The 16,555-nt window shown below is 36.1% G+C and overlaps 1 protein-coding gene across 2 annotated transcripts; it reads right to left on the reverse strand.

The window, feature by feature from the left end:
• Positions 1-725: 725 nt before the first annotated feature.
• LOC129870120 (uncharacterized) lies at positions 726-16,079 on the reverse strand. 2 transcript variants are annotated; one of them, XM_055944730.1, is made up of 8 exons: positions 15,895-16,079; positions 14,631-14,778; positions 14,074-14,523; positions 12,572-12,624; positions 12,283-12,347; positions 12,084-12,162; positions 1,863-2,168; positions 726-1,355 (listed from the first exon to the last, which is right to left on the reverse strand). In XM_055944730.1, exons 3-8 carry the CDS (start codon positions 14,499-14,501, stop codon positions 1,201-1,203), a joined length of 1,086 nt encoding a protein of 361 aa, XP_055800705.1. In that variant the 5' UTR covers positions 14,502-14,523; positions 14,631-14,778; positions 15,895-16,079; the 3' UTR covers positions 726-1,200. The 2 variants fall into 2 exon arrangements, with proteins under 2 accessions (XP_055800705.1, XP_055800704.1); XM_055944729.1 differs by lacking the exon at positions 14,631-14,778.
• Between the last annotated feature and the right edge of the window lie 476 nt (positions 16,080-16,555).

Raw genomic sequence — 16,555 nt, forward strand, 5'->3', positions numbered from 1 at the left:
TTGTGATTGTTTGTGCCAATTTGAGATGATATTGATTGATGATGGTGACTGTTGATAGTGTCTTTGGTAAAGTGGTTGACATTAGTGATTAACCATGATTGATGGTGGTAGCGATTGATGATTAGTAGTGGACTGTACTGATAGTTAATAGTGGTAGTGAATGATGATGACAGTTAACAATATACAATATTAACTAATGATGGTAATTATCAGTAGCAATTAGTGAATATAATAATGATCGATGGTGATGATCGCAAATAATGACTAATGATGATGACAATTGATTTTGGTGATTAGCAGTAGTGGTGGTTATGGTTGAACTGAATGGTGATTGTGGATGGTAGGTAGTGATGAGTAACGGTAGTGCTAGTTGTAGCTGAAATGGTGTTATGAATGGTGGGTAAAAGTAGATGGAATAACAGATCTTTGTAGAAATTCGTAAATAGACATCTTAATGATATTAAGACTTTGTTATAAATCTTAATCATTCAAACCTATTTAGACCCACTAAGTGATTGTAAAATAAGAAAAACAAACGTACTTAATGATTAACATCTGAATGATTAAGATTCAGACCTTGAAAACAAAAAGCTTTAATAATTAAGATTAAGACCTTCATTAAGTGCAAATAAATGAGACCTAAAAGTTTTGACGAAATAAGCTTTGGGATGGAAGAATAAGATTCAAATTTTGTATTTATATCTGGAGGTTCAATATCCAATATAAAATGTGTTGAAAGATCTTACCCATCAATGAGTAAAATGTGGGGTGTTAAAATGTGATGTAGAAGCCACCAAACACAATTGACAAACAGGTAAATTCATGCAATTTCACATACTGTAGTAGATAACACTTCCATTGGACAAGAAAGTGCTCCAAGTACACGCTCTTACTTTGATTATACAGCTAATGAGTATGAATCCTATAAGATGTGCAGCAGTCCAATCCCAGGCCTCCAAGTAATTTATGCCCAGATCATCATGAAAGAGCAAGTAAAGAGAGACTGGTTCCCTAGGATATTTTATCTTTGCAGATGTTATCAAAACTGTATAGCCAGATTAGTTTTGTTTTAATGTATAATAAGTACCCGACATATTAGTATTTCCAAGAATACGTCAAGCACCGGGTGTGTGACAGGGTGAAATGCCAGAACCTTCTTAATGTCTCGACTTGAGTAGCAGCTTTCCCTATCATAAAATTTCACATGCTGCTGATATCTACTCGGCTTTTATGGAGTTGAAAGGCAGGAGTAATCCAGCTTCCGCAACTGCACTGAATGCCTGACCAATTGAAGTAACCCAAGCGAGCTTCACAATGCCCACATAAAAGCTTGCCCTCCATGGCACCTTCTTCAACTGCATGCCACATTTCAGAGGCAGATCAGAAAAAAGATGCAATGCAGAAATCCAACATTGTACAAAAATATGACTAAGAAAGAGGGAATGTTTGCTAGGCAATATATTCTGTTGAATAAGAGTCAGCTAGCCTTCTCATGTTGAACCATGTAGGGCAACACAAAGGATGCTAAAATAGGGTCCAAGTTATTGCACTTCTGTCCTAAGAAAATATGTTCTGCATATAGAAGGTTCACTTATTTGCAAATATAATGCCTATAAAGTCCATGAATAGGAACTCATCACCTCAGATGTGTTCTCATATGTAACTAGTTTTAAGTCCACCATAACTCGGGAAAGAGCATAGCCTTAGAAAAGGTTTCTCGAGATATATTAACAATATGATCTGAATTAGTTCCATCCTTTATGACCTAAGTTTACATTAACTTTACAATTTGGCTTAATTATTGCTACATGAACTGTGCCAACCATGTCTAGAAATGGAGGAGGTGATCTAGTATGTTGTACCTGTCCTCATCCATCTTAAAGGCTCAACAAAGACAGATGAACACTCGTCCTCGGGTTTGTTAAAAGGATTGCCACTTCTCCTTTTATGCCACTCAAATGCTGTCTCTCCCTCTCCTGGAACATGATCAACAACATTCGCCTGCAGTGCCACAACTCTCCGGCATTTCTTGCAGCGGTAAGCTCGAGCAGGAGTTGTTTCCTTAGACAAGGATGCATCAACATCTGAGGAAATATTTTCTGTTGCCAACCCTGGATCAGCCCCAAATTTAGAGGTGTCTATTCTCTCTCCACGATTGTAACAATCACCTGATACATTAAAAAGATTAATTATTTCAAAGGTAGAACTATAACATGGAATGTTGTTCGGCAACATATATTTATGCAAAGTTCAAGATGTTGCATTACCATCCAACAGTTGAGAGTGTTGCATACTTGAGAGAATATTTAGAAGGAAAAAAAAAAGAAGAAAAGAAACGACTTTCTACAAGTCCAGATTCATCTGATATGGTTATTTCCAGCAATATATCTCTGTCTTGTACTGGAGATCTGATGGTATTTGGATTATCTTTACTTTGGCAATGGAAGGTTTATTCAATGCTCATCTCTCTCACGGGGCAAAATTAAGTATTTATCCTCATGGTTCTAGTCGAGTTTCTTGAGTTGTCGCCTGCTAAACAACAGCTCGGTTTCTTCCATCCTCCACAACAATGAAATCTTGTGTAAAGCTTCTAATCAGCTAACCAATGATACAAGCTAGCAGGAATAATATTTTTTTAAAAAAAATTGGAAGGAGTAATATTTTTACCAAGTAATTGTAGAAGTCATTCCATAAAACGATGAACAGGCTTAATCAAGTTTTATTCCCTTGAAGTTGAACACAAACAAGCTAAAAGGTTTTGGGCTATAACTTGTGGAAGTGACTTACTGATAAAACCATCAGGAATTATTTTTTAAATGAAATCAGTAAATACGAAACTAGGGGAAAATAGAAATGTTACAAGTTTCAAAATTCATTTCATTCTTTCTTAAACCCCATGACCACTCAAATAGGTTCACATAAATGAAACCATCCCCTCTGATGGCCTCAGCACCGGAGATTTTCCCTTTCTTTACCTTAGTTACCACCTTATGTGTTAACTACCAACCTATTCTTTCTCTCTCTTCGATTTCTATCATGGAAAGTGACATAATTTATTTTGCAATGGGATTCAAATCCTTTGACATCTCGAGAAGTTCCTCCCGTGGAAAAAGCTGGTATGACTGGATTGAACATGGAAGAAAGGAAGAGGATTCTAACACAAAAAAATTCATAGGACAACAACCTCATATAGGAGAAGGAACTACATAGAGTCGGTGGAGATCAATAGGGTGAGTCATGTAGGTAATAGAGGGATGGAGATAGTAGAGGGGGCAATTGGAGTTGGTGAGTGGGTGGTGGTTCGGGTTCAATCAAATTGGAGGGGAGGAGGGTGAGTGGCTAGGAAAGGCAATAGAGGAGGAGGTGAAAAGGGCGGTGCAGTGTTGTGCGGGTGACAAAGCGTTGGGACTCGATAGTTCTCCTTGACTTTGTCCCAACGTTGATAGAATATGGTCAAAACTGATGTGATGGATACTATTGCTAAGTTTCATGAAAGAGGTGAATTCAAAAAAAGTTTGAATGCCTCGTTCATTGTGATCATTCCTCGTTCATTGTGATCATTCCTAAACGAGAGGGAAATACAAGCATGAAGGACTACAAACCTATTATTTTAGTGGGAAGCATCTATAAGATCATCTCTAAGTGCTTTCATTAGACTTAAGTAGGTGTTGAACGGAACTTTTTCTACATCGCAAAATGCTTTTGTTGAAAGTACACAAATATTGGATGCAGCATTAGTGGCAAACAAGGTGGCGGATTCAATGAGAAAGCAAGGAGTGTCAGGTGTTTTCTGAAAACTTTATCTTCAAAACGCCAATGATCATGTGAACCGAAAATTCCTACATTCCATTATTGTTTCAAATGGGATTTGGGGAAAAGTGGAGGAAATAGATTTGCTTTTGCATCTATTTGGTGAGATTATGTGTTAGTAAATGGTAATCCATGCGGCTTTTCTAGGAGCTCGAAGGGTTTAAGACAAGGGGGTCTTTTATCACCACTGTTGTTTATTCTAATTATGGAAGCTTTGAGCAGGATGAGTGTGGGGGTGGGGGGTACTTGAAGGGTTTCAATGCTGTGTTTGGGGTGTAGGGGAACGTTTCAGTGATTCACTTGTTGTTCGCAGATGATACTTTGGTTTTTTGTGATGCAGTAGAGACCAAATTGAATTATTTAGGCCAAGTCCTCACATGGTTTCAAATAGTGTCAGGCCTCAAAATTAACTTGACGAAGTGTGAGACTATTCTGCTTGGAGAGGTGTGACATTGTATCGCTTGCTAAAGTTCTAAATTGCAAGGTTGGAGCCCCTCTAATAACATGCCCTGTAGTGTCGTTATGTGCATAGAACAAGGATCATACGGTGTGGAATCCAATTCTCATAGGGTTGAGAAGAGACTTGCAGGGTGGCAGAAAAGATATTTGTGCAAAGGAGGGAAGAAAGTGTTCATTAAGAGCACAATGTCGAGTATTCCAACTTACGACATGTCTTTGATTCATACCCTAATTTCAAGTCACTGAAAAGTTTGAAAAAGCTTCAAAGAAAGTTCTTATGGGCTGCAGCAGATGGTGCAAGGAAATTTCACTTGGTGCAGTGGGAGAATGTCACATCTCCTAAAACCGAGGAGGTCTTGGCATTAAAGATTTTATGGTCTTTAATAAAGCCTTATTGAGCAAATGGCATTGGAGGTTCAGGATGGAGGAACATGCTTTGTGGAATGGGGTGATAGTTGATAAATGTGGGATAACGGAAGGGGGTGGAGAACTAGCGATATCCCTTTGTCTTTCGAGTGTAGTTTGTGGAGGAATATCATGAAAGGATATGAGTATTTTTGAAAAATATCTCATTCAAGGTCGGAGACAGAAGAAGAGTAAATTTTGGGCACATATTATTGAAAGATGAATTCCAAAGATTGTCTTGAATATCTTGTCAAAGAGACTTGATGGTACAACTAATTAAGGGAATACAAGGTGGAGAGACTTTATGGGACTTGAAATTTAGAAGGGAATTACAAGATTGGAAAGTGGCTGAGTTTCAAAGATTGTTATCCTAACTTCATAGATAAGCCAATCTGATTGATAACCCCGATGGTTGGTGGTGGGCTTGGAAAATAATAAAATATTGTATGTGAAGTCCTTCTATGAGAACATTTTGGTTAGAGGGGAGCATGTTTTCCCATGTAGGTGCTGAGAAAGGTGTGTTTTTTCACTTGGCTAGCAGCTAGAGGGGTGATTTTGACATCGAAAAATCTTAGAAAGCGGAAGATTGTTTGCATCAGTTGATGTTATATGTGTAAGGAGGCGGACGAGGACGTGGATCATTTTCTTCTACATTGCGGACTAACAATGATGTTATGGTGGGATATGAATAGGTGGTTTAGCACTCCATGACCAATGTCAAAAATCATGAAAGAGTTGATGTTTAGCGGAAAGAACGGGAGAGGGAAGATAAGACGAAAGGCTTGGAATGTGGTCGCACTTGCATTAATGTGGGTTGTTTGGAGAAAAAGAAATATAAGAGCTTTTGAAGGAGTAGAGTCGAGTTTCTTTCGCCTGAAGAGTAGCCTCTGTCCCCTTAATTTCTCTTGATGCACACAGAAAGTTCCTTGCCGTTTAGATAATTGGGTGGAGTTTGTGGAGAATTAACAGATTATTTACCTTTTGGTATACCCGTTTTATACAACCATTTTGGTCATGTTTATGAATGGAAATACTTGTACTTGATTAAAAAACGATGCAATTGAAAGTCAGGATTGATCTAAACGGCAATTAAGCAAAATATGAGAAATAAGAACTAAGAATTGGTTAAGCCAACAGGTGCTGCCAATCTAAGAATTAGTATTTAAATGGATCAGATGCTAAATCATACCTTGTGTATTTCGGATGGAATATATAAAAGGAATATGTATTTTTTTGTGGAGTAATTTAATTATGTCTAAAGTGTATTTGGGAGCACAAACATTATGTGAGTTGTAACGTATGCCCTATGAGCTTAATGTTATTGGGCATAAAATTGCCAATATTACTTAAGGAAATCTTGAGAATAACACTGAAAGTGATAAAGATGATGCCAAAAAAGGGAAGTAATTAGTTCAACAACTTCAATTAAGCTAATCAAGGTTGAAAAATAACAATAAATGTAACTAACTAGAGGTGTAAAATCATCTTATAAAGTTTTATTGAGTTGGAGTAGTTGTGATTTTTTTATTCAATCACATTAGGAAAAAATGTAAGTGTAAATGAAAAATAAAAACTAGCTATTTGGCATGTTTCCTTTTCATTCATTGTACAAGATTAGCATTATATATATTTTTTTTTTAAAAAAAGGCAATCAGGTGCACAAAGCATCCTATCCTAGTGCAAGCATTAGTGTCTGCTTTCAAGGCTCGAACTTGTGGCCTATAGGCCACACGAAGACAACTTTACTGATGTTTTAAGGCTCCCCTTTTTAATTAACATTATAAATTAAAATCATTGTTATTTTTCATGTGTCTTTAGATTCAATTCATCATTATTACTTTGCAATTGCGGGGGAAAAAATAAGACGACATATTTTGCTAGGATTCCTAGTAATCATGTAATAGATTCACATAATATGAAAACACTACATAAACATGACAAAACACGTCAAATAGACTCATAATATGAAAACTATAAATAAACATGACAATACACATGACAAATCGACTCATAATATGAAAACATTAAATAAAAATAACAAATTATTTTCATTTATCTTTAAATTCAATTCATCATTATTACTTTGCAATTGAAGTGGAATAAAAAAGAATGCAACTTTTGTTGGAATCTTGGTAATCACGTATTAGATTCACATAATATGAAAACACTAAATAAACGTGACAATACACATGACAAATAGAGTCATAATATAAAAACAATAAATAAACATGGCAATACATGTGACCACAATAGCCTCATAATATGAAAACATTAAATAAACATTACAATGCTTGTGATAAATACACTCACGCACCTACTATAAATTACACAAGTGTTCCTCTTAAAATAGCTCAAGCTTATTCAACAAAAACATCTTATTTTCTTCTTTATATTATTTGCTTTTGCAATGGAAAACAGGACCAAAATAGGTAAGCAAAAGATTAGTATGAAGTTTATTGAATGTGAGAAAACACGCATTGTTAGTTTCTCGAAAAGGAAAAAAACCTTCCTCCAACAAATAGATAAGCTCTCAACTCGGATCGGGGCGAATATTGATGTTATGATCTTTTCACCAAGTGGATAAACATATTCCTAAGGTTCCACAAGTATAGAAAAAATAACTGATAATTTTTTTGAAGTGAAACTGGAGGATCGCCAAATGTGATCATGCTGAGGGAAAATCATTTGTCTTTGAAGCATTTGAAAATCTCCACAAAGAATTACAAGCATTGAACGAGAAAGAAGAAAAACGATTACTAATGTATATGATCATGCACCCTGGCTCAGAAATACTTGTCGATTAACACAGGTCGGAGCAAATGCAGACAATCATGTAGCGGGTGGGCGTAGTTAAAAAAGAAACAAGAAGTGCTATTATGACCAAGCTACTCAAGTTTGATTTAAATGTTGCCCCTAAGCTAGAAAAGGAGGAGTGTTCTTGAACTCATGATTATCATGGAGTAGGTTTTTGATTTAAATGTTGCCCCTAAGCTAGAAAAGGAGCATTCTTGAACTCATAATTATCATGGAGTAGGTAATTGGAGTTCTTGAAATTGGAGCTATGTTTGGAGAAGACTTTACCAACAATAGAGTATTTTGATATGCTCAATCTTTGTCTTTTAATAAGTCGCTTGTTGTTAGTCTTCAGTCATCCATTAAAAAGGTTTTAGACCATAAGATAGAAGGTTATGGAGTTCTTGTGCTATTAAGACACTTTTTTCATTTCTTTCATCTTTAGTATTTAATGATGCTTTGTGTTGTCCAGATTGATAAAACAACTGAATTTTTTTATTGAACTAGTAAACATGTGAAAGTGATGGATCAAAGAAAACCCTTGTACACTCATTGATTTTCCTTTGTCTCCATCTCCAGCAAAGTTGGTGCATTTACATTCTACATCAAGGCTAGCTCTCTGAGATGGTGGAATCTCTGTAATATGAGTTTATCTAATATCTATTGACTTTATTAGCATATTCAGAATTCCAAGAGATATTAGGTCTGATTTTTCAACCCGGTCCAAGTATGTAATGGAATAGAGCGCCTTATTTCTTTTTATTGGGAGCACATAAAAAAAGGGGTTCCTTTCTTGTACGATAAAAAATAAATTTCACTCAATTACATTCGCCTAAGAGACTACTTTTCCAAATTCCACTTATTCCTAATCTGGCTCCAATTTTGTGTCAACTCAATTACTAAATTAGCAACGTAGGTATTTACTATTTTAAGTCAAACTTGCTCCTTCAATATAAGTAATTCATGTATAACAATGTCTAAATTATTAATGACCGCATAACAATCTTTAAATTATAACAATTAGGTTATGTTGCTTGGACTCTTCAAAAATGTAATCGAGTGCGTGTCAGATCCTTCAAAAGTAGTGCATTTTTGGATGATCCAACATGGGTGCAACAACAATTTTGGAAAGTCTGAGCAACTCAGCAATCAGGGGCAAATGTATTTTGCATTACCAAACCATGCATTGGGAACACACGATTTAGGCTCAAAACACAAAAAGGGAGATTTCCATCTCTAAGAAATACTAATGTTCTTTGTCTAACTATTAAACCTTGTGAAACATGTAAAGCAGTTGCCTATCAAATTTTATGATACAATAAACAGAGTTAAACTCATAATACGGGCAACCTCGCCCACTAGAAATCTGATGCCGACAGGAATAGGGTTGTTGATACTCGAAATCACTGTTCCAGCGTGGTGGGGGCCTTAATTTCAGCGAACAAAGGGAAGTGGTGGTCTGAGTGGTCGCATTTGTTCTTCTGGCAGTCACAATATTTGTGCAAGTCAAAGTGGTGATGCCCCTTTGTCTCTAGGGACGCAACAAAGGTCTTGTTTCAAATAGACTCAGTTTCCAACACTGATTTTGTTGCAGAATCTTCTCCAGTTGGTCGTTTGGGATCATATAATGTTATTTCTGCTACTTTTGGATTGGACAGAAGTGTAACGGGGGGCTTTCTCCAAAGCACAAAGTTTAATGCATTCTAGAATCTCCTTGTTTTCAATTTGTTTATGTAACTCTTCCTTCTCATCCTTATCAATACAAGTAAACCCCTGCAATTGTAATTCTAGTCTCCAAGCTTCTGTCTCCTTGTATATATTTTGATAGAAAAAAATCTTGATGGCCACCTTGATGTCAGTAGGATTAGTGATATTGCTTCCCTCCACCTTCAAAGAGTCATGGTGTTGTACCTTTTCTGTGATGTTGCTATTCTATGAAAATACAAGGTGTTCTTGTCCCTTTGTTGCAACCATTGTATTTTGGATCTTTGTCTCCACCGTATCTCTTCATTCTTGACAGCTTTCAAAAGACATTGCCAAATTTATTTATTTTGCATTAATTCATCATATGTAATTAATTTGGATTTCCCTGGGTTTGTTGTTGTTGTAATTCATCATATGTAAGTAGTCTTTGCTCCCGAAGGATCTCCCATTTGGACAATTGGTCAAGGATCTCTTCCTTTTGTTATTTTCAGTTGCTCCTATTCTTGCTCCATTCCTTCAATTTCCCAGACCCTTTTGTCCCATAGTATTAGGATCCCTCCACTACACCCCACTGCCTCCAAATACCATTCCCATGCCCATCGATTGATCTAATTAGTATGCAGCGCACTACAACATTGTCCTCCAGTTTAGTTTCCACTAAAACATAGATATCTGCCCCCATTGACTTAATTAGATTTCTGACTAATCCCTTTTTTCCTTCCATTATTAAGACCCCTTACATTCCATGACACTAATTTCACCCTCATTGTTCTATAGTAGTTAGGCTTCTCCCTCTGATTCTTGGCCCACCATCCTTGAATTTATGTTGAAAATTAAATTCCTTAACTCCTTTGGGGCACTACTGTTGTTACTGCTTGATTAGCTATCCTCTGAATTCTGATTCTCTGTTGGCATGTTCTGTTCTAATTTCATGATTAAAGAGTAAAAAAAATTTCCGTACCCCTTGGTAGAGACTCAAAACAAACAACTAAGTTTGATTAGATTGAGAAGAAACCTTAGTGTGGCTTGTGATTAGATGTCGTCCTCTACAATGTTGTCATCCACTGCTAACAGTTTAGGGTCCTCATACTCCACCAATTGCTCTCCAAAGAACTTCATCGCGCTTTCTTACCCCTCACTGCCAACTCCCTCAGCGCTATCCAGCTCGCTTGAAACTATTTTGCATCTTTCCGTAATTGCTTTGATCTGCATATTATCTACTGGGAGGCTCTGAGAGTTATTGGGAGTTACTGTCATTCCAATGCAGAATTATGTGTCCACATCAATACTGGACCGTCCAAAGGCTTTTGCTGATTTGCCCGACCCTCTTAGAATGGATTTTGTAAAGGGTTCTATGAATCCGCTGGACTTCTTAATTAAAAAGCCCATCAGGTCTGTTGGTTTCTGAAAAGGGAATTGGGCCTCCTCTTGAAAAGGTTCTTCAGACCCAATCAAATTAAAAGAGGCTTCCACTATTAATAAATCAGCAGGGACCCTACAACCCTTGGACACATGACTTGCCCCTGATAAGTTTTCCTTTTCCTTGTTACTTTCAAACTCTAAGATATCATTTCCTGCTATTTTCTTTCATTTTCAACGTGAACTGACAGTCTAATGTAGGAGTATAGTTGTCCTCTGCAATTTCTGTTGTAGCCTGGCTATCACCTCGATTAGAGGTCTCAGCCTCCATAGCCGATCTGTAGGTCACAGCAGTTCTGCACCGTATCAGAAAGGTACAAATCAAATCACAATCTGTGATCACATTTTCGATAGTATATTTTCTTTTGGTCCTCGAACTCTAATTCTCCACATCTCAGATGATTTTTGAGTTCAGTTTCTCCGTCGTTCTCCAACAAACCACCGCAATCGTTTCAAATCTTTTCCACACCTTCTTGTTACATAGTTGTTGTGAGAAATACTATTCCTATTCTAACAGCTGTATTGGAAACACTAACACCCTTATCCAGAACCAGTCGAAGATTGTATCTGGGAGAGCTCCCTTCCTTAGCCACCCATCCAATTTCAAAATGAAGCCTTGTCTTCTCCATTCCCACATGAGAACGTGCTCCACTGCCTCATGTCTGAAATTCGAAGAGAAATTGAAAGTCTATCATGTTATACACCTAAATATTAGCAGCACCTTTCCAAGTATGATGTGCCCATCTCCTGACTTCATTGCCAGTAGAAGCCTCTTCTCCACCACAGAGTCTCCCCACAAGGCATCTGCATAGTAGCTCATTCTCCTCCGAGCCCGAGGTTGTCATCAAAAGCTTGACCTTTTCCAACACTTCTGCCTCCTTTTGGATCCATTTACTTTTTTGTAATGCCTCTTTGTAATTGACTCCCCCATTGCCTGTATGAAGGGTGCTTCCCCTAATGTAATAAATGCACCGCATGTCTCTGTCTTTCTCTTGATGAAGTTTTGCTACTCCATCCCTCATTGAATGCAGCTTCCTTGAGCCTATTACATAGCCTACTAAGCACCATTTTTCTGATCGACATTCTCGCCCTCTCCACCCAATCAATCCATGTCTCTGATATTGAAGTTGTAACCGTAAGATCATAAGAATTCCCCACTGATCTAAAATATAACCTTTTCTCCATGTGAATCCAGAATATGAAAGTTGTAGCAACTGAATTTTTTTGGCGATCAAGGCGACAATCAACTTAGAGCTGAATCAGATAGCCAAGATTTTAGAGGAGATTGATGAAGAAGATATTTACAAGAGATAATATTTCCCATATCCTTCAGTCAATGCTCTCTAAGTTTGTATAAACTATTGGATCGATCTAAAACAAAGCTACTTAACATACCTTGCATAATCAGGATTTCCCCATTTTCTATCTTCTATGTAGTTGAGAAATAAAGAATAATAATCTGATGATAAACAAAGAGAAGTGAGAAAGTAGACCTAGGACTTTGAGATGGAAGCGTTTGTAAATGGTGCTTGCATGATCTACTTTGAAACCCATCTCTTCAAACATTTTCAACTGCAGCCAAAAGAAACAAAATTCGCTCAGAATCCAGTCAGGTGCTGGACAAAGCAGGAAACTAATTTCAGGTATATCATAAAGTGTTGCTTACAAATCACTTCTTACTGCCTATTTCACCTGATCAAGAAAACCATCATTTGGGCAGACAAATTCACAGCTTTGACGTAGAGACTTAATCGCATCTGTAGAAACAAGGCAGAAGAAATTTCAAACAATAATAAGAAAAAAGGGATGATCTTCAAGGTGCATAAAAGCAGAAGAATAATCTCTAATTCTTAGCAAATTGTGCAATTTTTTCAGGTAGCTCAAAAGGAAGCTACCAACATATTCGGTGTGGAAATTATGCTCTCCGGTATTCCATAGTGAAGGCCCACATTTAGAAACAGAATAAAGAGATTGATCAAACCTTCTTGAGATAGTTGCTCAGTTTTCATCAGGTAAGCTGCAATGATGGCTGCACTGAAACCAAAAGAGCAAACAAGGGTGTCAATTGGTCAAACATTAGAAGGATATTGTAAGCAGTAGAACATTTACCAAAAAGACCTAGACTGCTTGCCCTCCATTAGAGCCATAGGCCAGGAAGCATCTCCCAGCATTCTTACATTCAGGTGGAAAGGTACATAATAACCACGGCAGTGGAAAAGAATATTATTGGAGATAACTTAATTACTGTTCTTTTACAAAACCACAAAAGTAGTGCAACAGTAACTTTGGTATATCTTTTGAAAGCAATATACCTATCTCATTTTCCAAAACTCAATAACTAATATTACTGGATGAGTTTTATCTTAACAAAAGATATAAAGAACCCGAGGTTAAGGTCCAGCATGCATGTAACTGCTTAAAGTAGCGGGTACTAAGCCTTGAAAAATTGTCGATACATTGTTTTCATTTTTATAGCATGACAGCAGGCTATGCAGTAAATTAACTTCAAGTGATTCATGAAGAAAGAAAAAGAATTCATTGTATGAATCTGAATCCTCTGCAATAGGTATAAATAGCTCACGAACTGCTCAATGTAGTAAAAGGTAGATATCCACATCTGGCACATCTTTTTTTTGTATCATTCAACCCATCTACATTTCATGAGGTATTGCACTTATTCAACTGGTGAGTAGACTCCCAGGTTAGCTAAAGCAACTTAAAACAGTTTTTTAGTATATCCAATTACAGGGGATTCCTGACAAGGGAATAGGGTCCAAAACAGATGTGCATTGGTGCTAGAAGTCAGAGTGAAGATCATGTATAATACCAGTAAGGTATTAGAAAAAAGGAGGGTTCCATATGAATTTAGACTTGAGAGCATTAGAATCAGTACACATCCAAATTAAGCTGGTTAATCCACATTTTGGTTGGAGAAAAACTGGATATATTGCTATTACATGTGGACAGGAAAGGAGCTGCAACTTCTTAAAAAATAATACTCTCTTCGTCTCAACTTATGTGGCATACATTCCTTTTTAGTCTAATACAAAAAGAATATCATTTTTCCTTATTTAGAAATAATTTAACTTTAAACTTCTCATGTTATCCTTAATTAGAGGATTTATAGTCATACAGACCTCAATGGCTTGTTTTAGACCACAAGTATCAAAAGTATTACTTTCTTTTTAAAACTTCATGCCAAATCACACACACACACACAACATACTTTGCAAGAGTATTTCTATTTTCTAATATGTAGTATAAGCTTCCTCACTCATAAATGTTTTTTGTAATATCCATATTTTGTATCTCTGAATTAACTTTTATCAAGTAAAAAATTGACGCTATTCTTGAAACCTGATCATTCTACTGGGTGGAGGTCCATCAGGACTTAGATGTCCTGTCTAATTTACTACATCCAGAAGTTGGGACATAACCGACCCCCTAAAAGAATGGAGCATACGAGCCATGTAGAAGCAATACCTTCTTGATACACCAGCAAAGCAATGCACCAATACAGACCCCTCTTTTCTACTTTCTTCGATAAAATCCAAACAAACATCTAAAGAATCCAGCAAATTCTCATTCTCCATGTCTCTCAAGGGCACGGCCATCCTTATAAACTTCAAATCTTTTCCCGCATTTTCTAGCGAGTACAGGAGCTTCTTAGGTGTTGATGAGCTCTTAGTCTCATCAGTTATAGCATCTGCATTTACCGAATACCCAACATATTCTTTTCGGATCTCTTTGGTTGGTATTGAAAGCCCAGAACGCCATTCTGAGAAAAAGGAGATTGAAGCTGAGCTAAGGATGGATAAGATATGTGTAATTTCATCACTACCATGCTGAAGAACCTCCGCTGCATCGCCTATGTTGCCAATAAATAGATGCTCACGAACCAGATACAACATATCCCACAAGCAGATTCCTTAACTGCAGACGTGAATCTTAATTGTTAAAAATGCCCACAGTTTGTAACAACCAGATTTCTTTTCAAAAGATAAATAATTTCCATTCACAAGATTGAAATCCATACTAACTTCCGGTATGCCAAAAAAAAGAGAAATTGCAATATCACATGATCATTTTGTATGATCTCTGTTACGGCTTTGCACTTGAGTTGACTCAAAGACATTTTTGATATTCTGTTTCAAATCACATTTTCTGGACTCGAAACCGTTTAAAATTCTGCACAGAATAATCAATTGCACCCTATTTAGATAATCTTACACATTGACAGGGTTTTCAGAGAGGGAAATGTGCAAAAAACAGTTTACATTTGAAGTAGATGAGATGAATGAGATATGTTGTCAAAGGAGAAGAGAGTAAAATAGCTCCCAAGTTTTGCTGCGGCTTTAAATTCAAACGCAACTAAAGCATGAGATTTAGTAAAAGAGGCACAATGAAGAAAAAATTTAAGATAATATAACTATAAATACTACAAAGTAATGCGAAGAAAAATAACTATAAACTTCCAAATCCATTACCTTCATTTTCAAATGGCTCTTTCAACTACAAAGCATAGCTTTTTTGCTAATCCTATAAAAGAATAATCTCAATTTCATTTCCAATTCTGATTAATTTAGACCCTATTATTAATACTTAATAATTAATTATCTTGGTTGCCAACAAAATTGTTGGTCATTAAAGGTGTTAATTATCACAACATCTTATACATTAACCTCAATTCGATGGCTCATTTGAAGATACTGCTATTTAAATTTAATTCATCTCGAATGCTTAACTTTCAAGACAATAATTGACATGGGATTATTTGTCTTATATAACAAGATACGGCAAATGAATTACTTTCTATCCCAAATTATGTGATATTTTTTCCCTTTTAGTTTGTCCCAAAAAGATACCCTTCTTACTTAGATAGAATTTAACTCTAATCTTTTCATTTTCCCCTAATGAGATGATTAATAGGCACAGAAACTTCTATAGCTTGTTTTGGACAAAAAGTTTCAGACTTTTCTTCCTTCTTTTCTTAAACTTCGAGACCAATAAAATAACCTCACATGAACTGAGATGGATAGAGTAGAATTTGTCGGTTTCACAGTAACACAACATAGGATGAACAAAATTGATCTTTTAGGGTTCATTCTGTTATAAAAAAGATAAATGTTTAGAGAATTGCATAAAATGATTGCGCCTAAGCGGTGGCCTAGCGGATGAAGTGTTAGGGTAGAACTACTCATGGAGGATTATTGTAGCTGAGTCCAAATTCACAGATGTAAAAAAAAAGAATCTTAAAGAGAGAAAACTATAGAGATATAGGAGAGAGAGAGAGAGGAACATTACCAGCTTGTTATTTTTTTCGGGGGGAGAAAGTAAGATCGTCGAGGAATTGGCCGGAGAAAGAGATGCCAAGTTAACGGATGAGACAGAGGAGTGTGGTTATTCTTGGCAGAAGAAGAAACTCTGCTGCGATAAGATTTTGGGCCTTACTTTTTAGCCCGTCCCCCTCTATTTCTTCATGGATTATGGATTGGATTTAATGATGTAAAATTTTTAGGAATATAAAGAACATTCTATTCCTATTTTTTTAACTAGTTAAATGTATATGCATATTGCGTTAATTAATAACGAATGTATATAAAAAAAATTGTACGTTATATTATTAAGTAAAAAAATAACGTATAATTTGTAAAATATAAATTATATTTAAAGAGACGCATGATAACTCACCATCACACTAATAATTAATAAATAAAATTAAATATTGTGAATAAAGTTTCAGCATTGATATTAAAAATCAAAATTATGTTGGTATTGATACACGAAAACACACTCTAAACGATTATGTAAAAGAAAAATGAACTATATTGTATGAGTATAATAATATAACTCAAGTACATGTAATAAATTAACAATAAAAAAATGTATGGTAAAGCAAAAAAGGACAATATCTTATCTCAGTGAAAGTCATCTACCAAGAGGTTAACAGCACGATAGTTTTTCC

Source organism: Solanum dulcamara, chromosome 10, assembly GCF_947179165.1.
Source record: "Solanum dulcamara chromosome 10, daSolDulc1.2, whole genome shotgun sequence".
Classification (NCBI taxonomy): domain Eukaryota; kingdom Viridiplantae; phylum Streptophyta; class Magnoliopsida; order Solanales; family Solanaceae; genus Solanum; species Solanum dulcamara.